At 44.0% G+C, this 27,786-nt stretch overlaps 1 protein-coding gene across 3 annotated transcripts in view; it reads right to left on the bottom strand.

The window, feature by feature from the left end:
* Nucleotides 1–27,786, bottom strand: part of LOC138293556 (E3 ubiquitin-protein ligase HECTD3-like) — a 393,674-nt gene that overhangs the window by 204,289 nt on the left and 161,599 nt on the right. For all 3 annotated transcript variants that reach the window (XM_069232817.1, XM_069232818.1, XM_069232819.1), the window contains exon 8: nt 16,841–16,994. In XM_069232817.1, coding sequence (XP_069088918.1) covers nt 16,841–16,994 — 154 coding nt within the window. The remainder of the gene's footprint in view (nt 1–16,840; nt 16,995–27,786) is intronic.

Raw genomic sequence — 27,786 nt, forward strand, 5'->3', positions numbered from 1 at the left:
GGGGGCACATTGGGGGAACCTTGGCTAGTGCCAGGGTGCCCACACACTAAGTAACGTGGCACCCAACCTTCAGCAAGTGAGGGTTAGACATATATGTGACTTATAAGTTACTTATGTGCAGTGAAAAATGGCTGTGAAATAACGTGGACGTTATTTCACTCAGGCTGTAGTGGCAGGCCTGTGTAAGAATTGCCTGAGCTCCCTATGGGTGGCAAAAGAAATGCTGCAGCCCATAGGGATCTCCTGGAACCCCAATACCCTGGCTACCATATACAAGGGAATTATATGGGTGTACCAGTGTGCCAATGAGAATTGGTAAATTTAGTCAATAGCCTGCAGTGACAAATTTAGAAAGCAGAGAGAGCATAAACACTGAGGTTCTGGTTAGCAGAGCCTCAGTGATACAGTTAGGCACCACACAGGGAACACATACAGGGCACATACTATGAGCACTGGAGTCCTGCCATCTTTGGGATTGTGCATGCCAGAGCCACCGGCTCGTCTGTCCAGCCACTCCCTGGCCTCCAAGGGGTAGGTAAAGAAATGACTCTTTTCGTTGGCGATGATCTTCAAGCGGGATGGAAAGAGTAAGGAGTATTGAAGGCCAACCTGCCGGAGACGCCATTTGACAGCTACAAAGGAGGTGGGTTGCTGCTGGACCAGTTTTGTATAGTCTGGAAACATCATGGTTGCATCCTCATACCTCAGTGGCGCCACCACCCTAGCAGCTTGTAGGATGGCGGCTCTGTCACGGAAGTGGAGGAAATTGGCAAGCATGTGGCATGGAGGAAACCCCGGAGGGGGACAGCAGGCCGGAACCCTGTGGGCTCTTTCCAGAGTGTAGAAGGGCATGAGATCAGAGTTCGGGGTGAAGGATTGAAAACAAGTCTCAAGGATCTTCACAGTGTCCCGCCCTTCGTCCCCCACCGGCAATCCAAGAATCCTAACGTCGCTTCTTCAAGAGCGCCCCTCAGCACTGTCCACCCCATCTCTAGCTGCTGGATCCGGTCTCGGAAGTACTCTAGTGCTGCATGGTGTCTTAACACTTGTGGCGGCAGTATTAAAAGCGGTTTTCCCCTTCAGAGACCTTGTTCACCAGTTTGAGATGATCGTCACGCAAGAGACTGAGTTCTGTGGGCAGGGACCCCAATTGTGTCTCCATGGAGAGCCTGGATTATGCAATGGCAGCTAGTGCTTAGTCAAGTTTAGCGCACATTGTGGGTGTGTCTGTTTTACCCCTTGCCGGGGTTGCTGCATCCGTGGCGGATGAGGGACAAGATGCCACGGGCAGATGGGCCGGCAGGTGTGTGCACAGTCTGCCCACAGCGATGTCAAGGGTCGCTCAGTGGCTCTCCTGATCATTCTCTTGTTTGCCTGCAGCGGAGGAGGCACCAGAAAAGCACCTCTGAATTTATGCAGCAGCTTTGCCGTTGTAATAATGAGATCGTCCTGGGGGTGGGTGTCTGCTGTACCCCGACCCTCTGTGCGCTCCCGTAGGTATAGGCCAAGCAGTCGGGTGGTGGGGGAGGGAGATTATGTTGCTGATAATTATGAGTGCACTCTAGCAGAGATCTGGTTTGGAAGATGTCCAGTTTGATATTTAGGGCTCAGTGTGTTTCTTGATAACTCAGCCCCCTCACAAGTTTCAGTGGACGGAGTACCCTCACTCCCCTTTCCTCGGGTGCCACGCTGCACCGAGTGGCCCGGGGTGAGACAGTCCGAGTGGCAGCGTTCCAGGTAATTCCCCTATGAGGTCCCCGTCGGGGGCCCTGGCGGTGTCCGCACCCGTGGGCTGGCCCCACTGTTGAAGGGGCCCCTCACCTGGGCCCCGTGAGGTGTGGCAATGCAGAGCAGGCAGGGGTACTCACAGTTTATCAGTGGTGTCAATGTGCTGTCTCGGGGGGGGCGACCCCTGCCTCTCTCAGCAGTCTGGTAGGCAAAGCACTGTGCCTTAGGGTCCTCCAGGGGTTTTCCGGCTCTCTCCCGGCATCAGACAGTGGTTCTGCAGCAGCAAGGCTCTGTGCCTCTGGCTATGGTTCCCGGTCCAGGCCTTGGCCGCTGCACTGACCAACCCATAGCCAGGGCGATGACAGGCCCTGACCAGTCGATGGGAGAGCAGGAGGAGGAGGCTCCCTCCCGTCCCCAGCACACAATATTTAGGCCCAAGGGAGCAATGCAGTCCTCACCCGGTGCAGCGGCCTGCCTCCAAGCTAGCAGACACGTGTCCCAACCCAGCACGCTGCCCCAGGCTAAGTGCAACAATGTGACGTATAGGCCCGCCCATCGTGAGCGGCCCACTCCTGGGATCGCAGCAACAGGAGAGTCGACCCACGTCGCCTCACAGCAAGGGGATTTGATGGCGACCCCAAGTGCCTCAGCTCATCGTCTCCTCCATTGTTAGCTATCCGGGCTCTGTATATACTACAACAAAATGAGGTATTGTGTGCACACAGTCCAGTGGTTCCCCAGAGGCTTAACAGAGGCTAAAGTAGATAATACTCTCTTTTGTGGTAGTGTGGTCTAGCAATTAGGCTTATCAGAAGATAGTGCTAAGCATTTGTTGTACACATACAGGCAAGAAATGAGGCACACACTCAATGACTAACTCCAGGCCAATGTTTTATGTATCAAAAAATATACTTTGTTATGTTATTTCTAGAATTAAAAGGATCTTTGTTGCAGGTAAGTACAGTTTCAAAAATGTATCACTTTCAAGTATCAAATGGACTTGGTTTCAATTTTACAGGTAAAACAGTTTTCCAGTAAGTAACACTTTTCAATTTCAAAACTAGTCACAATTCTTCTAGAAGGCAATGCAGTCCTAGAAAAGGAAAAGGATTAGCACAGTTTGCAGGTAAGTACCTGACTTATGGTCCCAGTCTTCAAGGGGTTCGGGAGTCCACAGGGAAAGGTTCAGGTTGACCCCAAGAGTGCACCATGAGCAACACAGGGCTGGCTGCGTGCAGAGGTCAAATTTGGTCAGCACTGGGGGGGATGTGCTGGTCCTGCAGGATTTGTCGCCTTTTTGTAGCAGGAGTCTTGAAGCTGCAGACAGACAAGTAGTTCTGGGCCATGTCAGTTGACCTCTGGAGTCTTCACTGCTGAGATTGGTTCTTCAGTCCTCCTTCTTCTTGAGGTTGTCAGGAATCTGAAGAGCAAGGCTCAGGGGTGCCCTAAATACTAGATTTAGGAGCATTACGGTAGTCAGATGGCAGAAGCCATGGTTAGTGACCCGGAAGGTGGCTACACCCTTCCTGTGCCCACTCCATTTTGGGAGGGGCCACATTCCTAACCCTACTGGCTATCCTCCTCCAAAACAAGATGGAGGATTCAACAAGGATGGGGTCACTTCAACTCTGGGCACCCTGGGGGTGGTCCCAGCTGAAGTAGTCACTTCTCTGTTTTTCCTCATTTTCCCACCAGGCCTGCCACCAAAAGTGTAGCTTGGTCTGGGGGGCCAGCATCTCCACTAGCTGGAGTGCCCTGGGGCAGTGCTACAAAAGGCAGTAGCCATTGAGGCTCACCGCCAAGTGTTGACCTTCCTGCAGGGGTGGGGCGTGTGAAGCACCTCCACCCAGAGCAGGCTTTGTTCCTGACCCCCAGGAGCACAAAGGCTCTCACCCCACGGGGTCAAAAACGTGTTTGTTACTGGCAGGCTGGCACTAACCGGTCAGCCTTTAACTAGAGGGTTGGGTAAAATACAGGGACATCTCTAAGATGTCCTCTGTGTGCATTTTTCAATAAATCCAACACTGGCATCAGTGTGGGTTTATTGAGCTGAGAGGTTTGATACCATACTTCCCAGTCTTCAGTGAAACCATCATGGAACTGTGGAGTACGTACTGACAAACTACCAGCCCATGTACTCAATATGGCTAAACTGTACTTAAAATGTCTAAGAATGGGCTTAGACTCTGCAGAGGCATATTGCTGATGCACCTATGCACTCACCTGTGGTATAGCGCACCTGCTTTAGGAATGTAAGGCCTGCTAGATGGATGACTTACCTATGTCACAGGCAGTGTTTGGTAGGCATGGCATCCAGGAAGGGATGCTATGTCGACTTTTTATTCTCACCAACACACACAAGCTGCAATGGCAGTGTGCATGTGTTTGGTGAGGGGTCCCTTACGGTGGCATAATATATGTTGCAGCCCGAAGGGAACCCTCCCTGGCCACAGCACCCTTGGTACCACTGGTACCTTTTACGAAGGACTTACCTTGGGCCAGAGGTGTGCCAATTGTGGAAAAAATGGTACAGTTTTAAGTAAAGAACACAGGTGCTGGGACCTGGTTAGCAGGATCCCTGCATACACACAGCCAATTTAGAGTATTGCAACAAGGGGCAAGGGTCCTACAAAATGTTCCCCACTGCACTCACAAGTCAGTAGGGCGGCAGATGCAGATGGCCAGTGTCACCATCTGCGAATAAATGAAGTGTTTGTGTAGGTCTACGATGGAGCTCAGGTTATATGCGTCCGCTATTGCTGCTGACGTAGCTACGTCCCCACATATTCCATCACTCATGACATATTCTATGACATCGGTGATACATTAATGGTGCATCTGAAAAGACATTGTTGATGAAAACATTGGGCATGACAGGAGCGAGAGTTACAGCTACTTCAGTTAAATATAATCCGTGAACTTCAGTGGTTTTAAAAGTTTAAAAATTACTTTTTCACTTAACTATAACATTACATTAACCTTGATGTTTTTTCAGTGAAAAGATATACTGAAAAAAACAAAAGGTTAAAGGGACATTATAGTTCGGCGAAAATGTCAGTTAAATCATAAAATGAACAAATCCACAGAAATTCACTAGTTATATTTATCTCAAGTAACCATAACTTGTGCCCTAAATTAACTATAACTCACGCCCCTTTCATGCACAGTATTGTAATCAGTGATGTATTTTGATATGTTGCAGTGATGTTATCAATGTTGTCATAGAACATGTCAAAAATGATATAATAGGTGTGAGGTAATTATCAGTGCACAGAAGAGGGTACTAACCCATCCCAGCAAGACACCATTACTGTGCCCATTCCTGGATAAGTGGATATGTTATTTTTCATTGATTTGTGTATAACAAACCATAACCAAAAATCCAGCCATGCTGCAGGATCTTCTACAACTTCACATCCAGGTTTACTGATCACCTTCATGCTGTCACTGGGATTGTTGGGATGGGTTTGTGTTCCATGCGTTTGCTCTACTGGTGTCAGTTCATTCCCTATCCCAGTGCGGGTGAGTTCCAGAACTTTGCCCAGGAATGCTAGAGGAAAAGCAGTCACTTCTGCGTCCCTGTACCTACTGTGCTGAGGGCTGAAAGTAGGGAGTACTCACTGTCTGCCAATAACTTCCCTGAGAGCTTGGACTTGTAGGAAAAGAGCAGAAATCGTGCTCTTAAGCCATCTCTTTGATTTGTTCCACAAATAAATTGCCAAATCAACCAACTTCCATCTGCTATAATAAGAAATTAAAAAGATCCCTTCCCCAACTCAGCTCAATACAGAAGCGCACGTTTATCTTCTCTTACCTAGATTATGGAAATGTAATACTGACAGGCACTGGTAAACTATCAATGAACCACATCACACCTGTAATTCCCTCTACCCTTCTCATGTCAGGGAAATTTGACCACATCAAACCCATCATCAAGGGACTTCACTGGTTTCCCATCAAAGGGATCATAACATTCAATATTGCTGCTTGCTTACAAAGCAATACATTTAAATCACATCCCTTGCCTAACTAGTCTCATTTCAGGAGACCAAAGCGGTTTGAGAAGCAGAACCACAATACCCTTTGAAAAACTGAAACTCAAACCCTCTCAAGTACGGAACTAGTCTACTGGTGCCAGAGCACATCCCTAAGCTCTCTCCCTCTCAAGCACTGAACTGCTCCCACCCTCCCAAAATAAAACACTTCTATTCGACAGACACATCTGAATGACTCACCTTCTTTCTAACTTACAGAATTTTCCAAGTCTGCAAAGTGGATTTTACTCCACATTTATGCCTTCTGATACACTTTCTCGGTGACACACTTCTCTCATCAGGATTCAAGGCTTAATTACAATAACTCCTCCCTGGCTTGCATCTGCTAGTGCTATGGGTTAGGCTTTGACCCTCTCCGATAAAAGTGTGTGGTCGCAGTTACAACCATCCTAGACCTAGCCCTTAAGGATACTGGTCTGGCTGAGCTGGTCCTCATTCGGAAAACAAGATGAGCACTGTGGAGGAACTGGTCATGCTTAACTGCTCCTGCTTCATTTCAAAATTGTAAGAGAAAAGATGCCAGATGAAGGTTGCAGACAATGTCAAGGGATAGGGAAACACACATCCACATCACCCCTTGCCGCATAGGCGCTCATTATTCTAATGAGACTACTGGATTTGAGCAGTAGAATCGCCTGCGGTGTGGGAGACTGAGTCTTAACCCACTACAGGTGACATCTGTCGCTCTAATCCGGGTTTTGCTCTGGCTAACTAGCAGTGCCTCATCTCTACCCAAGAGCAGGGATGATTAGGCAGCTGAGCGCATGACATAATTGACTTCTCAAGGAAATCGTGGTTACTCAGATCTCATCCGTTTCTCTCAGTTACATTAGTCTCACATACACAAATGACAAACAGAGGCTGTATATGTTTCAATAAGGTTTTAAAGAAGCGACTGCATCTTAGACAATAAAGCATGTACTGCAATAACCAGGAGGATAAAGCTTGACAGAATTAAAATTGTGACAAGGAGAGTAAAACATAGAAATAACGCTACCATATTGTCACTAGAGTCAAGCAGACTAATTCCTACCTAGGCTATATTAGAGCACAGCATGTTAAGCTCTAGTTCTGCCTTTCAGGTTCCCCATCGTCCTCCATACCTGAGCAAAGGCCTGAAGTCTGCATAAGCAGCTGTAGTGAAGCATTCAGCAATCAGCATACAGTCGAGGTCCTCTGGCTGGAATCTCCCTCTAACGTGTAAGTCTTTTCATAATAAAACAGCTGATGTTCTGAGAAAATGTCCCCACGTAAGGATGTGTATTTTTCTATGAATACCAGAGACAAAACTTTTACCACGTCCACCGGCAACCTATCTTACTGCAGCCTTGAAGGAAAAACAGGGTGAACAAGAATGTCTTGTTTGAAAACCTAGTGCTGGCCTAAGCAAGAACAGCTAGATAGAGAGAAATAAATAAAGACCGCAAATGTGGCTATTGTTAAAATAATAAACAAAGCTGAATAAAATATATCTAGGTTAAAGTGCACAACGGCAGGCCTAGTGTGCTAAAATAACGTGCATGGAGCTAAAACTAAAATGGCTACACAACAACCTTACCTCTAGGAAAAAAAGATGTCAAACAAAGCTTGCAGACAATGTCAAGGGCTGGCAAAGCAAACACCCACATCACCCCTTACCTCTTTTTGAGGCCTTTATTAAATGCAATGGACTATAACAGTTTATGCCAAATAATTATCTCACACTGGTGTGCCTTTGAGGAATAAAGTAAGGTGAATAAACAGTATAAATACATGTTTAAAGAGGACCATGTGTGGCGGGGATCAGGAAACAGAAGGAACTCAGAATACTAGCAGGAAGATAAATAGAGGCAATTACTAAGTTCAAGTAGCAATCGGCAATTACTAAGTTCAAGTAGCAATCAGTGGATAACAGCTGGAATTTAGGAATTCATTAAACAAATATCACTCAACGGATACGAGAAATTTAAGAATGTGGGACTGCAGGTAAGTAAAATAGAAATTAGGACAAAAAAACTACAAGAATTTTGGAATTTATGAAACAGAATTAGAAATCACAAAATAACCCTGGTGGGGCCCTAGTTGGGGACAGCGAAATGACTGCTGTAGGAAAATGGCTCCCTGTTGCAGTTACCCCCCACTTTTTGCCTGATACTGATGCTGACTTGACTGAGAAGTGTGCTGGGACACTGCTAACCAGGCCCCAGCACCAGTGTTCTTTCACTTAAATGTACCATTGTTTCCACAATTGGCACACCCTTGGCACACAGATAAGTCCCTTGTAAACGGTACCAGTGGTACCAAGGGCCCTGTGACCAGGGAAGGTCCCTAAGGGCTGCAGCATATGTTGTGCCAACCTAGGGGACCCCTCACCTAACACATGCACACTGCCATGGCAGATTGTGTGTGTTGGTGGGGAGAAAAAGGCAAAGTCGAGATGGCATCCCCCTCAGGATGCCATGCCCACAAAATACTGCCTGTGGCATAGGTAAGTCACCCCTCAAGCAGGCCTTACAGCTGTAAGGTAGGGTGCACTATACCACAGGTGAGGGAATAGCTGCATGAGCAATATGCCCCTACAGTGTCTAAGTCTATTCTTAGACATTGTAAGTACAGTGTGGCCATATTAAGTATATGGTCTGGGAGTTTGTCAAAAACGAACTCCACAGCTCCATAATGGCTACACTGAATACTGGGAAGTTTGGCATCAAACTTCTGAGAATAATAAACCTACACTGATGCCAGGGTTGGATTTATAAAAAAATGCAAACAGAGGGCATCTTAGAGATGCCACCTGTACTTTACACAATCCCTCAGTGCAGGACTGACTGGTCTGTGCCAGTCTGCTGCTAAGAGACAAGTTTCTGACTCAGTGGGGTGAGGGCCTTTGTGCCCTCTGAGGCCAAAAACAAAGCCTGCTCTGGGTGGAGGTGCTTCACACCTCCCCCCTGCAGGAACTGTAACACCTAGCAGTGAGCCTTAAAGGCTCAGGCTTCAGGTTACAATGCCTCAGTGCACTCCAGCTAGTGGAGATGCCCGCCCCCTCCGGCCACTGCCCCCACTTTTGGCGGCAAGGCTGGAGGAGATAATGAGAAAAACAAGGAGGAGTCACCCACAAGTCAGGACAGCCCCTAAGGTGCCCTGAGCTGAGGTGACCCCTGCCTTTAGAAATCCTCCATCTTAAGTTTGGAGGAATCCCCCAATAGGATTAGGGATGTGCTCCCCTCAGGGAGGAGGCACAAAGAGAGCGTAGCCACCCTCCAGGACAATAGCCATTGGCTACTGCCCTCCTGACCTAAACACACCCCTAAATTCAGTATTTAGGGCCACCCCAGAACCTAGGAAATCAGATTCCTGGAACCTGAACTACAAAGAAGGACTGCTGACCTACAAGCCTGCAGAGACGACGGACGACAACTGCTTTGGCCCCAGCCCTACCGGCCTGTCTCCAGAGTCGAAAACCTGCAACCAGCAACGCATCAAACAGGGACCAGCGACCTCTGAAGCCTCAGAGGACTGCCCTGATCCCCAGGACCAAGAAACTCCTGTGAGCAGCAGCTCTACTCAACAACAGCTACATCTTTGCAACAGAGAAGCAACTTCCAAAGACCTCACTCTTCCTGCCCGAAGCGTGAAACTTCACACTCAGCACCCGACGCCCCCGGCTCGAGATCGAGAGAACCAACACCACAGGGAGGACTCCCCAGCGACTGTGACCCTGTGAGTAGCCCGAGACGACCCCTCTGGACCCCCACAGCAATGCCTGCAGAGAGAATCCAGAGGCTCCCCCGATCGCGACTGCCTTTAACAAGGTACCTGACGCCTAGACCAAGCACTGCACTCGCAGCCCCCAGGACTGGAAGGAACCGAACTTCAGTGCAGGAGTGACCCCCAGGCGACCCTCTGCCTAGCCCAGGTGTGGCTGACCCGGGTAGCCCCCCTGTGCCCTGTCTGCACCGCTAAAGTGACCCCTGGGTCCCTCCACTGAAACCAATAGAAAACCCGACACCTGCTTTGCACACTGCATCCGGCCGCCCCTGTGCCGCTGAGGGTGAGCATTGTGTGCCTACTTGTGTCCCCACCAGTGCTCTACAAAATCCCCCTGGTCTGCCCCCCGAGGACGCGGGTACTTACCTGCTGGCAGACTGGAAACGGAGCACCTATGTTCTCCATAGTGACCAATTGTGTTTTGGGCACCTCTTTGACCTCTGCACCTGACCGGCCCTGAGCTGCTGGTGTGGTAACTTTGGGGTTGCCTTGAACCCCCAACGGTGGGTTGCCTATGCCCAGGAACTGAGACTTGTAAGTGTCTTACTTACCTCACAATCTAACCCAGGGGTCTTCAAACTGGGGGGCCTCCAATGATCCCGGGGGGGCGCCAGGCTCTAGCCAAAAGAAAGATTATGGAGATAATAGTGCTTTGTTTAAAGAAGAAACATGTTTATTGCACTTGTAAAAAGGTAACAGAACTTAACTGCAATATTTAAATAAGTCTAGACTTATTTAAACATTGCAAACTTAACAGAATAGTTTAGAAAAATTCTGAGCGGGGGGCGATGATTTATTTGTTCCCACTGGGGGGGGAGGGGGTTGGGGGGTGCGGCATTAGCAAGTTTGAAGACCACTGATCTAACCAATACTTACCTCCCCCAGGAACTATTGACTTTTGCACTGTCTACTTTTAAAGTAGCTTATTGCCATTTTCTGCTAAACTGTGAATATTACTGTTTTTATTCAAAGTTCCTTACAATTTATGTACTTACTTGAATTCTGAATCTTGTGGTTCTAAAATAAATTAAGAAAATAATATTTTTCTATATAAAAGCCCATTGGCCTGGAGTAAGTCTTTGAGTGTGTGTTCCTCATTTATTGCCTGTGTGTGTACAACAAATGCTTAACACTACCCTCTGATAAGCGTACTCCTCGACCACACTACCACAAATAGAGCATTTGTGTTATCTATTATTGCCACTATCAACATCTAAGGGGGACCCTTGGATTCTGTGCACACTATCTCTAACTTTGAGATAGTATATACAGTGCCAGCTTTTTACAGTGACAGGTGTAACAACGCAACTGGTTAGGGTATTGGGTGAACAGATGCTCAAATTAAAGTTGGGCTGGGGTGTGTACTGCTCAATGGTCAAAAATAAATTGTACATGCATCACAGGAAAGCACCAGCAGAAAAGAAGTGTGAAAACTAAAGAGCGTAACACAGAAATCATGGAATAAGAGAAAGGATAAAAGAGAGCAAGGGCACAGAACACAGAATGAAGACTCAGGAGCTCCATCAGTGACTGTAAAGTGTGGGTACTCAGTTTACATCTGATTCTATGTCAGGACCAGAGGCTTCATTTTATGCTTCTCTTTCTTTATTTGCAATAACAGCAGCCAATGAAAAAATAAATAATACTACATTACCCATGAGGGATGAATACCGTCTATATGACCCACCAAATAGGGCCCACCATACACTATAAAGTCTCTTGCATACATAGTCCAGCCTCTTTCTTTGCTGCTTACACAGACAAAGCTAAGTACTGCACTTATATTCTGTTTACTACTGGACTTGCTCTTTCAAGTGGCACAGCTTTATAACCTTCATGCACCTTTATTAACATGGCATCTTGAATTTTACGAGGAGGTTAGCGCTCTGCGGGGCGTCGCACCTCTTTACCACGGGAAGGTGTGCAGTCTTTCATAGTAATTATCTACCAGTGAGCAGCGGAACAGGAGAGAGTCAGCGTGGCCAAAAGGAATAGTCCTCTTTCTGCCGCAGTGCTCGCATATGCGCACAACCTCCTTTTTCGACTGTGTGCATGCGCAAGTCATCTGTGGTGGCACATGCTCTTCCCCACACACCCGAAGGGGCTGAAATAATACCAGAGAGCATGGCTCTAGTGGGATTCTAGGTGCTTCCTCCTTTCAAGCTGTGACTACTGTTATTACTGACAAGGGCCTGTGGCAGTGCTCTGTTTGCACCTAGGATTGCCTCCCCCCTGCCACTCCCCCCCAAAAAAATAAATCCAGTTTGTCCTCTACCTTTTCCCCCGGGATTAAAACTACTTGACATAAGGAAAATAGTTCACCAATTCCCAGAGGATGAGCAATATGGAAATATGCCGAAGGCCACTATGATCCACACATGGAAGAACGCCTAGCGGAGGCCTAAGACTTCCACGTTCAAGATGCTGTTAATAAGGTGCTGGTAAAATCTCTGCATCCTTTTGCTCAACCTATTTTTAACTTTGGCTTTGGGCGATTTAGCCCAGGCTCAGGGTCCCCGGCCCCAGTAGAGGCTAATATTATTGAGCCTGCCTGGTCTAGAAAAGATCCATATCAACAAACTACTGAATCTGTACTCCAGGACTACGGCTATGGGTCCTCAAAGAGTCAAGAGGTCTCCACCTCTCGCCAAATCTCTCTGAGATTCTGATTCGGACGACAATCATGTGTTCGAGCAAGCAGGGGGTAAGGGATAGTGCAAGTTGCGCCATAGCAAGAAGTCCTCTTCTCCACCTCCAAGTAAGAACTTACACTTCAATCGTGACAACACTGTGCATCCTAGGTCTATCAGATGGACCCCCTGTCAAGAGATGGCAGCTTATGTCCAATCGCAACTCCGCAAAGGATTTGAGAAAGATATACGCAATATGTTGCATTACAAATGTTTTCACCCTTCTCTACCCAGGAAAGTAGCTAATACCCCGGAACTGGAGTCACATATGGTCACCTTCCTTAAGAAATAGGATCCCCAAAATGGCATAGACGAGGCCTGGTTCGTTGCCCGGACAAACTGCTAGACTTATCAGGACCTCTCACTAAAATCCTGGACTTAGCAGTCCGAGCAAAAGAATCCCAGGAAGAAATCGATCCAGATGTCCATCTGGAATGAGCTCAGTGGGCAATTTGCCTGTTGGGCAAGGCTAACTACTCTATTTCTACGGAACAGCAAAAATCTTTACTGGTTCGCACTGATCCCAAATTGGCCAAATTGGTGCCTTCTGATGCGGGTCAATCCGCTAACTGGCTTTTATTTGGAGACAAATCTGTTAAGGACCTAGCCAAATATGTGGCTACTTTCTCGGCGCTGGACAAAGCCCAGACAGCTATCAAAAAGGTTTTTATTATTGGCCTTTTTCACAGTGCCAGATGCTACAGAGGTCTAGCGTCAGCCCGTAGCATCCCCAGCCCACCCCAGGGGTAGAGGGCAGAGGGGATCCTAATTATTCTGGAACAACCAACTTCTACTCTTCTCGAGGCGGAGGAAGCAACGGTTGTGCCTATAGAGAATATTCCAATGGAGGACAATACAGTCAAGGTGCCCCTCAGTCAGGTAACAATTATTCCTTCGGAGGAGGTTGTGTTGAGGGGCAGAGTGAGTTTGTTTGCACACAATTGGCAACTAATTAAACAGGATGCATAGGTTCTGGAAGCGATGACCAGCTATCATCTGAAGTTTTATGCAACGCCTTCCAAATCATCCCCTCCTGCTGCTCTAATTTTTTTCCCCCAACAAGAGAGTGTCTTTAAAGATCAAGAAATTGCATCTCTTCTTCAAAAAGGGGCAATAGTTTACTCTCATCCCTACCCCCAAAGAATTCATCCGTTTAATCTTTCTAGTTCAGAAAAAAGGTGAGTTCTCGACTAGTACTCAATCTACGTCACTTCAACTCATGGATTGTCTACCAACATTTCAAGATGGAGGGTATTCATCTCCTTCGAGATCTATTACAGGAAGGAGATTGGATGGTGCGCCTGGACCTTAAAGACGCCTATCTGACCATTCCTATTTTGCCCCTTACTGCCGGTTCCTTCAATTCTTTTGGCACAACAGGTGCTACAAATTCTCGGTCCTAACTTCCTGCCTGTCTTCAGTGCCTCGGTGTTTCACCAATATCATGCGCTCGGTGATCCAGTAGCTCAGGGAGAAAGGTGTTCATCTCATAGTTTACCTAGGCGACAAGCTGATCATGGCACAAGAGCAACAATTAGCTCTTTTTCACCTTTCTGGACAGTTCAACTTCTTCAGGACTTGGGTTTTGTCATAAACAAGAGAAGTCACATCTGACTCTGTCCCAGAGTACGGACTTTCTGTGGTTTCAGGACGATTCGGTCTCGGCCCAACTTAAACTTCCTTTGACAAAGAGATTGGCCATCAGGAAGGAATTGAGGAAAGCACTGTCAGCTTCTTTGATTTCATTGAGGGTACTTGCCCGATTGGTAGGCCTCCTGGCTTCTCCTACCCCAGCCATATATCTGGGTCCTTTACATTATCGGGTCCTACAGCAGTGGAAGATTCTTCACCTCCGCAGGGAGCTTTCCTACTCGGAGCAGATTTAATTGTCCTAGAAAGCCAGGGTAGAGATCCAGTGGTGGCTGACTCGTATGGATGGCTAGAATGGCAGAGCGATTTTCGCTTCGGTTCCGGAGATGATCATAGAGTCGGACGCCCACAGTCGGAGCTGGGGGGCCAGATGTGGTCCACTAGAGACGGGAAATGGTGGTCCTCGGAAGAACTTCAATTTCATATCAATTGCCTGGAACTCTTGGTGGGTTCATTTGCAGTGAAAACTCTGTCCCCTATCAAAACGAAATGTTGCATCCTTGTGAGGATGGACATTATTTCGGAAGTACGTTATATATCAACAAGTTGGGGGGGGGTGAAACGGTCCCTAATGCTAGTGGAAATTGCCAAAGACGTTTGGCATTTCTGCCTGAAGCATCAAAACTCAGTGACGGCAGAGTATATTTCAGGCATAGTGAAGGTGGTAGTATACTGGAATTCTCAAACCTTCAAGATTCCAGTGATTTGTGGTTACATCTGTGTGTGTTACAATTTCTGAATCATCTTTGGGGCACGTGTTCAGTGAACCTATTAATCTCTCAGCTGAACACTCAGCTTCCAATGTATTACAGCTGGAGGCTGGATTCATTGGCAGTAAGCTCGGATGCCTTCTAGCATCTTGGATGGGGGCAGACTTATGTCTTTCCTCCATTTTCTATGATTCACAGGGTTCTCTCCCAGGTTTGTCACCGGTTGGTGGAGTTAATTCTAATAACCCCATTTTGGAGAGCTAAATCCTGGTTTCTTGTAGCAATGGAGCTGTGTTGTGCTCCTCCAGTTCACATCTTGTCATCTTGGAAGCTACTGTTAGATCCAATGGGTTATCCTCATCCTCTAATTCAGGAGGGACATGTGTCACTCATGGTGTGGAGGTTTTTGGGGGACTCGAACACATCTCAGAGGTTTTGGATAACACTAGATTCTTTCTCTCTCAATCCCTGGCACCTAGTACACACAAGAGACGTGCCTCCACTTGGAAGTGATGGGATGATTGGTGCAATCAGTATCAATAAACTTTATTCGATTTCAAGTTAAAATCATAAAAGTCAACAATCACATAAACACAAACCAATACAAATTAATCATACTCCAGAATGTATGCATTAGTTCAAAAAGAGATAAAAACATAATGTATATATTATAAAGTTAGTGAATTCCTACACTGGCGCAGTCAACGGTGTGTGAATCCCTTGGGGACAAAAATGCAAATGATTGCCAATTTTCTGTCCCATTTTGCTAGCCTCCCAGGGAATGGCCTACAGAACAGTCAATAATTTTCTTTTTGCAATTTCGGCAAGGGATCCCCAGAGTAATGGCAAACCGATAGGTGAGTGGCAAACCAATAGGAGAACACCCTTTGATATGTAAACTTGTTTGCGGCGTGTGTATGGTATGGCCGCCTCTTCCTAAATATTCCTTCCTTTGGGATGTTAATGTGGCATTAACATTTTTGCAAGCCTGGACGGCTAATAAGGATCTCTCTAGAAAACAATTATCAGCAAAATTAACTCTCCTATTTGGTTTGATTTCCTTTCGACGAGTGCCAGATGTCAAGGCCTTGGATACTGCAGGTAGGGTTTTTACTCCAGCAGGAGATTCTTTTTGGATTTCTAAGCATACAAAATCAAATTGTAAGGGTATTAGCTATGCAAGTTTTAAGGATAATTCTAAGTTGTGTGTGGTAAAATGCATTAAAGTTTATGAGGGTGTTACTTGTGAATTACACAGAGATCAATTTGTTCAATTTCTGGTTTCACTACAGAAACCCTTTGGTCCTGTCTCTACCCTGGCAAGATGGGTCAGATCAAATTTTGACTGAAGCGGTGATTGACACCTCCATTTTTGGGCACCATTCGGAGAGAGGAGCTATTGCTTCTAAAGCTTTTGCTTCAGGGCCCAGGTTGGAAGACATTATGACAGCGTCCGATTGGTCATCAGATTCTACTTTCAAGTTGTTTTATCATAAACCTATTGTGGATGTTGCATCTGGTGTCATTGCTCAACTTTAAACTACCATAATCCGAAGCCTCCAGTCCTGACATAGAATCAAAAACTTTCTAGGATTCGCATCAAGAATATAAAATTCCATTAGGGTCACAGAGGTGGGGACTATCCCACCCATTTCACAGTTAAATTTACATGGCATGTTATTATTATATGATATTATGATGTTTGGCTTTCCTGCCTTGTATTTGATGAACTGCTCTTTTGGGCTGAGTTAAACACTGTTTTTATCTTTCAGATAAAAAAACAGCTTAAAGGTCAGGGTTGACTCCTGTCAGGCTTATGCGACATGACAGAGTTCAAGGTTACACTGGTTGTGCCTGTTGGTCCCCTTTCTTCCTGCATAATACCACAGTGGAATTCTGGGATCGATGCTGGTCAGTTAGAATTGTTTCAGATTTCTCATAGTTGTTGGTCATTCGACTAGCGATGAGCAAAGAAAGAGAATGGACTATGCATACAAGAGACTTTATAGTATATGGTGGGCCCTGATTGGTGGGTAACATAGAAGGTATTCATGCCTCATAGGTAATGTAGTGGTTTGTTATTTATTTTTTCTTTGGCTGCTGTGCTTGCAAGTAAAAGAAAGAGAAGCACAATCCTCACCTTCATGTCCTTAATAGAACTGAAAATTCTTGACGCGAATGCTAGAAAATTTTGCTCCAGTACTGGATCACTCAAACTGAGAATGTTCAGAGTCCATCGGTATGAGAATGCAGGCCTTACCTCTGTATTACGATGGCCCGCCGATAAAGAAATTCAGGATCCCTTCCCTCCAGTCGAGGGTAGCGCACCAGTTCCACTGCCTGAAACATCCGCAAGTTTTGCTTTTGGTAATCCTCAATTTTGATTCCCCGTATGTAGACTTTGCAGCCTAATTCTGTGGTAAAAAGTTAGAGAAAGGAGGTGAGAGGCTGTGATGCACCATAGGCTCAAATTGAGAAGGCTTCCATAAGGCCACTTTACCTCAGTTTTTCTGTACATGCTGCTGCACGTAGTGATTTAATACAGTTGGAAACCTCTTTTTAATATAGCTCTTTGGAAATTAAAGATGCTAGTTAGGCGGTCTCCCCTAAAGAAGTTCAATATCTGACTCCATCTTTATACTTGCTATATATTCTTTTATCTCCTTTCCCTCACCAGCTGTCCTCTACAAATCACTCAAAAAAGAAATTCATGAAAACTTTGAAATATATTTACTTTGAAACTGCTGTTTGTATATTTTTACAGTGAAAATGTTTTCCTGAAAAGGTTTCAACAAAAGACAGTCTAACTAGTTTTTGCATCCAAGTAGTCCTTTCCTTTTTCAGGTATGACTATTAGATTTTACCACACTACCTGTTATCCTCCTAGAAGCTGCAACACGAGAACAGTGTTTCCAATGGAATGATAGCGCAAAAATGTTTGAAGGAATTTCCCATTTAAGTCATCTGGCCCCGGTGATTTCCCTGATTTTAATTACTTTATGGATTTATAGATTTCTGGAATGGTAAACTCCTTATTGAGGTTAGAACTATCTTCCTCATTTAGGGGCCTATTTATGAGCAGGTTGGTGTGCTCTTACACCACGCAACATGGCGCAAGAGCAACACAAACCTTACATGTGATTTATGAAGCCACTCAAAACTACTTTACGTGGCCCTGAGTGGTTCTATAAATCTGGAGTACCCTGGGAAGGCATAATTTCCTCATCCTCAAGTAAAATAATAATTTTCTATCCACTCTTTGAGTCTGGAAATTAAGTTTGTAATTTCACGAGATGCATGCGTGATCTGATATTATGATAGGATCAATTTCAGGGTTAACTATATTTGCAAAGTGTGATTTATTGGTTAAAGGACAGTAATTTCATTATAAGGGTGAAATACAAATGTGTAATCCCTATGCGTGCGTTATGAAGACACCATTACTTTGAGAGGTTGTATGTATTGCAAATTGTAATCTTTTGAAAATGAGATGTGTTAGGTCTGAATTTGGCATTAGGAATACTGACAAAAATACCATCCATTGAGAAGTTGAAGTCACCTCCAACAATCAGGCCTATACCACATTGAAGGTTGAAAACAACTTTGTTGCGCTTTACCTAAAAGTTAGGGGGAGTGCAAATATAAATCACATAAAATTCAATATTATCTTTCCTTAATTTATTAATTAACCACCTCAGTCATTTTTATTAGACAATACAGAATGTTTGAGATCAGCATGATAACCCTAATTTTCCTTTAATGGGCAGCTGACCATGCAGCATCATTAGCCCAGTGTGAAAACACTTGAGCAACCCCTACCACCGACATTCTAGTTTGTTCGTAAGAGGACCACGTGACCTCTTAGTTTGTTACAGTAATTCATCATTTTCCTTATTTGATCACTATGGTTTAGAAATTATCTTTATCACATGATTGACAATCTAATTTTAGTGATGTCATATTATGAAGGAATATATGGTACAAGAATGGAAAGGCAGCTCGGATCGAACCCTGTTTTAAAGAGTATTGCATAATTGTGGTTTCCCAAAAGTACACCGAAAAGATATCATCCCAACAGACTGAAAACAAAATAAGATATGACATCGTGTGGTTATCTTGCTGTATGAGACTGGTAGTCATCAGGTGCGAAATAGAGAGGAAAGGATGGAACAGCAGGACTGAGAGAAAGAAGAAGAACAAGGGCCTAAGAAGGAAGACCCTGAATCCCTCCTATAACCCCCATCCCTCACCCTCCATGAGAACACCCCCTTCACTCCCTCACCATAGCACCACTGACACATTGTCAGTTCTCAGCAATGCTGAAATGCGGGAGTAAGGATGCCACAGAAGGCCACCCATCTGAGAAGAAAACTGTCCAAATAAAGTTAGTTATGATGCAAGGGTCTTAATATGAGAACAGTATAGGATGTAGCTATGGATGAGTTTTCCGGTACAGGTGTCATCCTCTAGGAAAGTATATAAAGTAATACAACAATATCATTCAAATAAGACATGTGAGATGCCATTAGATCACAAACCCAGAACGCATTGACAGGTATGTCAAACTGTAATCAAGTAGACATAGAACAATAAAAAAACTTGATAGCTTCAATACTAAGGAGTTCTACTGAACAGTATCATTAAATGTAAACTAAGGGGCATATTTCCCAAATGACAACGCAGCCCGGCGCCAAAAGCCATCTTTAAGCGTTGAACTGTGTCATTGGGCAAGTGCAGGGATGCATCATATTTACAGCAATATGAGGTATCTCTGTACCTTCCTCAAAGCTGATTCACAATTGGCAGCCTAGTGCCAATGCAGGCACCCTTGCACCACGCATTGCAGGGATGATTGTTTATGTGCAGGAAGGAACACCTTCCTGCACATAAACATTCATGAATGTCGTTTTCCTCCTTCGATGTGTGTTGCAGAATAGGAAATAAAGATATTTATCCTTGTTGCACAACTTTTACATCACGCCTGGAGTGACATAGGGATCTGACGCATTCCCAGCCTTGTAAATCTGGAAATGTATCAGATTCCATATGCGTTGCGTGGGAACACCCACAGCAACACCCATGGAACGCCTCTTTCACGCAGAGCACTGCGTGAAAGGGCGCCATATTTACAAGGCCATGAAAAGCCACGCAAGGTGGATTTGCATGGCCTTGTAGATATGGGTAGGCACACTGAGCCACAGGATCATAAAAAAAAGTGATGTTCCGGTGCCGCTGGGGGCTTGTAAATATGCATCTAAACCTGGAGCATGGATACTGAGTTTTAAGGCTACCCTCCATAGTAAGATCCCAGTGATATTATGTAGTAATGAAGAACCAAGAGACATGTATGAAACTCAGGTGCCCATTTCACATTATGTTAGATATGAAAATTAAGAAGTATACTGTATGATGATAAATGGTAAAATTCATAAGTGATCTTGAAATTTAGAGGACTGTTGAAAGAAATGGGGCTGGAAAGGTCTTTCAATTGTTTTTCTTCAGTAAAGAAAGTCTATTCTGCATGTAATCATCTTTTTAGCTTAATCTTTCGCAATTTCGATCTTTGCAGCATTTCAGCAGACGTTTTTGATTTTATGGCAAGACTCTAGGCTAATATTATTGCAATCTCCCTTGCTGCCACTGACACAGCAGCCCATATAAAGAACATGTAATCTTAACAAAAAAATCCAACATAATAAAAGGCCAGAACAGTCAGCTATCATCCTTTTTTGCTGCTACTCACAGAGATGAGTATGTTTTCTTATGTTTTATTTGCAAATATTTTCTGGCTTTGAGTCTTTCTAAATGTTTTAATATATGTTTTTTCTCGTTTATTTGTTTTGAGGGTATTATTGGTAAGTATAGGAAGTGCTGTATTGAATTTACTCGTACATCTGTTTGTAGATATGTGAATTTAATTGCACAAAATATGACATCATGATTTTGGCGTATTTGTTTATGACGGGGGTAGTTTTAGGATGTTTATTTTAATTGTGCAAGATTTGTGTCAGTACCAGTCCTCCATATATACAGTACTTTTAATAATAAATATACTAAAATAATACCATTTTAGGGGATTCTTCAAGAGCGTTTCCATCGACCCACTTATTTGTTAATTTATTTTTAAATGTATCGCGTCATCATCATATCAACTGTGTAGCTAAGACTAAAAAACTGCTGTTCACTCCTACGTGAGTGTTACGTCGGACTGGCGGCTATCTTTTTAAGTTGGGATCGTTTTCATTGATTACCATAGAGGTTGCCTTGGTGGCAGGTTGGGAGGCGCTGTTAACGGTTCCAGCTGTTACACTGCTGAGGCAAAAGATTTATACAGCGTTTCTAGAGATGTTTATCTAGGAACTGGACTGCAAGTCAGGAGAGTTTGATTTCTTTACTCAGTCAGGTTGGAAATATTTATTTTAATTTTGATCTTGACAGTTTGGAGGTTTTAAACAGGTTTGTTTTATAGGGAAAGTATTTGGGTTAATCTGTCCATTTACTTAGAGGTGTTAATTTTAAATATGTCTGAAGTTAGTTTTTCAGAGACTATTGAAATTTCTCTAGAGGAAACAAAATCAGTAATATGCTGAATACATTTTTGAAAGATTTGAATGGGAAAATAGAAAATACATTTGAGGATTTCCTAGAATCAAGGGACTTGTCTAGTCAAGAAGAGAGGTATTGGTTGGCTGGTGAACGGTCTGTAAAAAGGAAAGGTGGTAACATTTGTAGAAAACAAACATCTGGAGTCTGATATGGTCAAAGCAAAGAAAAGATATGGGATTTGTTGTTCACAATAAACATCGAAGTGTCAAGCACACACAAGGGGGCCAGTCTGAGGTCCAGAGAAAGCAGTCAAGAGGTATAAAACAGATTGCAAACATGCTATGGACTTATTTGATGACTCTTCCGGCCGTGCTGAGGTGGAGTTGGGCTGTTCCTCAGCTTTCGATTCAGATAAAGGTGATGTTGGGACTTTTCAGAGATCAGAATAGTTAGAGGGTGTTAGAAGTGGGGATGCAGAGTCTCTGACAGACCCTTTAGGCAATTTTATGTTTACCCTTATGTTTTTGAAACACCCATTTTCCCCAAACTGGGCTGCTGCACCTCATGTGCCACACTATGGCAAGACTTGCCTACCGAAGCAGATTCCTAAAGATGTCAGAAAAAGATTATGGTCAGAATGTCCTACACCAAATTTAGCAAACAAGATTTCTTCGACTCCAGATAGTGATGGTAAGATCCTTGCATTTATTGGCAAGTGGGGTGAAGACACCAGAAAGGTTTAGACAAAGGTCTAAGAATGTGCCAAGACATTATTGGATTTTATGGGTCCGCTTATAAAAATATTTGATATGACGAAAAATGCATGTGTGTCTAAAAAGCCTCTGGATGTAGATGAAATTAGAGAATGAATTCAAAGAGCTGTGTGCTTGCTTGGAAATGCAAACACAGACATATCTGTGGAGCGAAGAAAACGTTTTTGAATAAAAACAGATCCTAAAATAGGTGAATTGGCCAATGAGGCAGGTCAGGAGGGTAACTGCTGGCTTTTTGGAGATGCCTTCATAATGGAAATGTCTAAATATGTGGGAGCTTTCAGTTTGTTACAAAATTCAAAGCGTGAAATCGGAAAGGTTTTTGACCGCTGTGTTTTTGGTGAACCGGGCAAACGAGGGGTTGGTTCCCCAGCCGTGTTGGGGGGGAAGGATGGATATATCGAGAGCTTCATTCTCCAGAGGCTCTAAACCCTGGAAATACCAGAACCTGTATCAACCTGTGACCTTTTATCCCCAGAAGAAGAGAAGAAGATCTAAGGTGGTCAAGGAGACCACTGATCTTGAGGATCAGGTGAGGTCAAACCTTTCTGTTATCCCGATAAAATTGGGTGCAATTTTTTCACAATTGGGAACCTATAACAAAAGATCATTGGGTACTGGAGACAATGTTAGGTTATGAAATAGATATCATAGTGGAGAAAGTGCAGGACTGTCTTCTAGAGGGAATAAGGTTCAGTTTGGATCTTTCAGAATTGGTAAGCAAAGAAGTACAAGAATTGGAAAAGAAGGGTGTGATTGTCGAAGTAAAGATTTCAGTAGGAGGGTTTGTGAGCAATATTTTTTGGGAGGTGAAAAAAAGAGATGGGAATGAGACCTGTAATACACCTACAAAACCTGAACAATTAGGTGGAATACCACGATTTCAAGATGGAGGGATTGCATATGCTAACGGATGTATTACAGACTGGGGATTGGTTTACGTGGTTGGATATAAAAGGTGCCTGACGATTCCAATTTGGGAACAATATCAGAAGTATCTTAAGTTCAGTTGGGCAGGAAAGATGTGGAATTTCAGTATCTTCCCTTTGGTCTTTTTTCTGCCCCTTGGTGTTTTACGGAGGTTCTTCATCCTGTGGTGGCATTCTTAAGAGAATGGAGTGTGTCTAATAATTTATTTGGACGACATTTTGATTATTGACCATGACAGGGTAAAGGTAGAGGATCACACGAAGATGGCTGTGTCATTGTTGGAGGACCTAGGATTTATAGTGAACAAGGAAAAGTTGGCTTTCATTCCAACACAGGAAATTCAGTTTTTAGGTGAATTGAAATTGCGGAAAGAGACGATAAAGAGAATTCGAAGGGCGATTTGGAAGTCATTGATTTTGGAAAACATTTCTTTAAGAAAGTTAGCAAGGACAGTAAGTCTTCTATCTTTTATGATTCAGGCTATTTTCTGTGGCCCATCAAATTATCGGGCACTTCAGAGATGGAAGGCAAAGCACTTGAGAAATGGGTTGATTTATTCAGAAGAGATTGTACTTACAGAAGCAAAAGGAGAACTTTGCTGGTAGTTAAGGAATATGGAGGCCTGGAATGCTTACCGAATGCTATCTTTGGGGAGAATCCCGAATTGATTACAGAATCAGATACAAATTTGGCAGTTGGGGAACACATTGTAATCCAGTCTCAATAGGTGGTACATGGTCACAACAGGAAAGCAGAATTCATCTAAATTGCCTTGAACTCATGGCATGGTCTTTTGCATTGATGAGTTTCACGAAGAACAAGGCCCAGTGTTCAGCGCTGCTGAGAACGGACAACGTGTCAGTGGTGAGATATGTAAACAATTTGGGAGGTCCGAGATCAAGGGAGTGATCGATCTGGTGAAGGCTTTTTGGGATTATTGTTTACAGCAGAATATTCTAGTGCAGGTGAAACACATTCCAGGTTTGAGGAATGTGGAGGCCAATTGGTACTCAAGTAATTACAGGAACTCCAGCGATTAGACTTTTGACAGAACAGTTTCCAGCATTTGATGGAGATTTGGGGACTGTGTCAGGTGGATCTGTTTGCGAACAGATTGAATACACAATTACACACATTTCAGCGGACGTCAGGATCCAGAGTCAGCAGGGATAGATGCTTTCCAGCAGGACTGGAGGGGTCTCAAACCATATGCATTTCCACCATTTTCGATGATCACTCATGTGACTTTAATGGTGGGCAAATAGAAAGACAATAGTGTTAGTAACACCGCTCTGGAAGTTTCAGATCTGGTATCCAATTCTTCTAGACATGTCTGTAGATTTCCCAATTCTCTTGCCTGTATTTATTCTGTTGGGTCCTTTCAGAAAAATAAAAAAATAAAAATAAAGTTAGTAAGGTCAGATCAGTTGAGGCTCGTAGCTTGGAAAATTTCAGGCATATCTGGGAGATGTCAAGACTTTCAAGAGAAGCTTCAAATCTTATTAAGGAATCCTGGGCTCCAGGCACAAGAAAAATGTATAGATTGGCATGGGAAAAGTGGATTTGCTGGTGGGTGGAGAGGGATTTTGATCCCATTTCAGTGGCTGTGGAAGACGTGGTTAATTATTTTGGCTTGTTTGTGTCCGGTTCATCATACAGGACAATCAATGTGCATAGATAAGCTATTACTGCAGGACATAAATTACAGGATGGGGTGTTGATAGGTCAGAATGTTTTAGTAAAATGTTTGTTGAGGAATATAAGAATTTCCAAACCCCCTGTTTCAAGATATAATTCAGTGTGGGATGTTTCCAAAGTTCTTCCATATCTGGAACGACTAGGGAATAATTCTGATCTGAGTTTGAAAGCTCTATCTCAAAAGATATCAATGTTATTGTGTTTACTTTCGTTTAAGAGAGTTGCAGATTTGAGAGCTTTGGGTGTTAGTGGCAGGGTTTTTAGTCCTGGGCGAGTGTCTTTTTATTTGTGTAGAAAAACTAAAACAAATTCAGAGTCTATTTTCTATCCTTATTTTGATGCACACCAGAGGTTATGTGAAGTACGGTGTGTAAAGGAGTATGAAATAATAATGTTGTGGTTAAGACTGGTGTCTTAATCAGTTGTTGATATCTTTTAGGACATGCATATAAAACAGTTTCTGCACCTACTCTTTTTTTTTTTGTTTAATAAATCTTTGTATTTGCTTTTCAGCAGGTGCATACCATATCCAAAGAAGGTTTACACAGTAAAACCTCACTGCAGCACCAAAATGAAAGAAAAATGAGCAACAATCTCCACAACCCCCACCTCCCCCCCAAAAAAAAAACATTTCTGCACCTACTCTTGTTCGTTGGATGAAAGAAGTGATGAGGAAATCTGGTGTGGATGTAAGTCTGTTTGGTTAACATTCTGTAAAGGATGCTTCAGCTTCAAAAGTTTTTATGTTGGGGGTGCTTTGCATGATATCATAAGATCTGCAGATTGGTCAAATTATGCTACCTATAGAAAGTTTTATTTTAAACCTGTACTGAATGATCTTTCATGCTTAGTGGAGACGCTTTAAACCTGCAAAAATGTTAGCATCCGGTCATGCCATAAAATGTTGATTTTCCCTAGCTTTGATGGACAGAAAATTTTGATTTTAAAAAAGACATAGAAGCTAATATTATCCCTCCCTTTTACCTAGCCTGTATTCAATCAAATTTTTTATTTTTCATGCAGCTCCAGCGCAACAATGAGAAGGAGGTAGATAGAGTATGGATTATTCTGGAGACATAGGCCCTGGTTGCCGCCCACCAAGTTGAAACTGCAGGGCGGCTGCCAATGCAGCCGCACTCCCGCGGGGCCTATTTGGAGATCCCTGCCGGCTCAGCATGGATCTCGGCCGCAACACGGGAGCCGGCACCAAATGGAGCCGGCGGTGTTGCGGCTGTCCGACGGGTGCAGTTGCATCCGTCGCGCTTTTCACTGTCTGCTATGCAGACAGTTAAAAGCAGCATGGGGCCGTGACAGGGGGCCCCGCGACTTCCCTTTCCTGCAATCGTAATTCCCCAGGAAGCTCAGCCAGCCTGTTGGCGGTGCTTCCGTCAAAACAGCCCTGGCGGTGAGAGACCTCCAGGGTTGTAATGACCCCCACAGTCTTTTGGATATTTTTGGAAGAGAAATGTTATTTGGACACTGGGAGTAATAATTTGGTATTGTGGATTTTATGATGCAAAAATGTTATGATGTTTCATGTTTTAGTTTTCGCAAAAGAAGGATGATGGCTGAGCATTCTGGCCTTTTATTATGTTGGATTGTTTTGTTAAGATTCTATGTTTTTTAAAGGGGCTTCTGTGACAGTGGCAATAGAGGAGAATGCAATAATACTATCCTCCATGTCTTTAATAAAATCCAGATCTTCTCTCCCTCAAAGCTGGGGAAAATCTAAATTTTTCTTATTTGATTGAGGATCAGTTCTGTGTGTTTGTATCATAATGGTCTGATGATTCATGGTCCGGAAAGTTTAAGGATTTTATTTTGTCTTGAGAATTTTTTCTTTAGGGTATTCCATGGGTTCATTCTATTTCAAAGTATTTTTCAAAAGACATTCCCTGAATGTTGGGTATACATTCCTCAACACATTCAGAAAATTATATTTGGCCTTAGAGCCTTTGGGGAGGCCAACATTTGCAGATTTTCTCTTCACGTTCTGTTTTCCAACTCACCTAGCTTCTTTCTGGGTTCAGATACTTTTGAGGTGAGAGCTTCATTCTGTGTTTGAGTGTTGGTTTTCTCATCTTCGCTATGGTTGATTCAAGATTTAATTTCTAAAACTCCGAGGCAAAATCTCTAAAGAGATAGTTAAACTTGCATCTCACAAATTTGAGAATGCCTGTCAGCAGCTGCAATGCTGAGAACAAAGAAGTACTTACACATAGGTCCCTTTTGCGTAAAGTGGCTTTCATTAACCTCGGTAATAGGCAGAGAGAGAAACACATGGAAGGAAAAACTTGCAGTTGTTGAACTTGCCAGCCAAAATAACAAATGGCCTTTTGATAAGGCAGCTTTCAGAGACCAACTAATTTGATGTAGACACATATATATATATGTATATATAAGGTGCACCCTCACACAGATAATGAGTACAGATGGTGGTACAATCAGATGTGGGACCACATGGAAATGAGGCTAAATATAAGCACACAAAATAGATTAGACCCACAATAAGAGTGGCAGCAAGTGATGAGCATAATAGTGGGAGAATAGCTCATCAATGGGCCACACCAACAGACCCTGATGTTTGAGGGAGATCACGAGACATTGTACTTTGAAGGAAGGTGAGTCTGCAATGAGGTAGCAGACTTGAGACTATGCTGAGAGGTCTTCAGAGGTTGCGTTGCAGAGCTGAAAAGTGTTACAGAGTTGACAAGAAAGGGACTGTCTGACTGAATGTCGTTGGAAGAAGGCAATACTGGTGGGAGATGGTGGTTGCTGGGAGCCCACCACCAATTCAGGAGCAGGATGAGGGCCATGAAAGGTGCCGGGGTTTCTGCAACTGCAAGAGATGTAGTATGGAGTGAGCTCTCCCGGAACTCATGTGTGCATCTCAACACATTCCAGGTGGATCATCTGTTCGGTTATGAATATTTAGGAGTAACACCACTTTAGCGACATGTGGGTGCATGTGTCACCCCTTTTCTCAATCATCCGACAGGAGTCCTCGTACTAGATGATCATCTTGCTGGGCATCGGCCACACCCTCACCAAATGTCATTTAAATGCTGCTTCTGTAGCAAACAGTGCCAGCCACCTCGACAAGGCTGCTCCGCTCCCTGAGCTCTGTAAGGGATACAGATTGAAGATGGAGCCCAGGTACAACTGAATTGCACTTTTAGAAACACACATACCAAGCAGACAGCCATGTTAAGCTCCCAGTGAAAACATCAAGAGTGGTCATGAAGAAGGAAACTAGAAA

The sequence above is a fragment of the Pleurodeles waltl genome, chromosome 4_2, assembly GCF_031143425.1.
Source record: "Pleurodeles waltl isolate 20211129_DDA chromosome 4_2, aPleWal1.hap1.20221129, whole genome shotgun sequence".
In the NCBI taxonomy this organism is placed as follows: Eukaryota; Metazoa; Chordata; class Amphibia; order Caudata; family Salamandridae; genus Pleurodeles; species Pleurodeles waltl.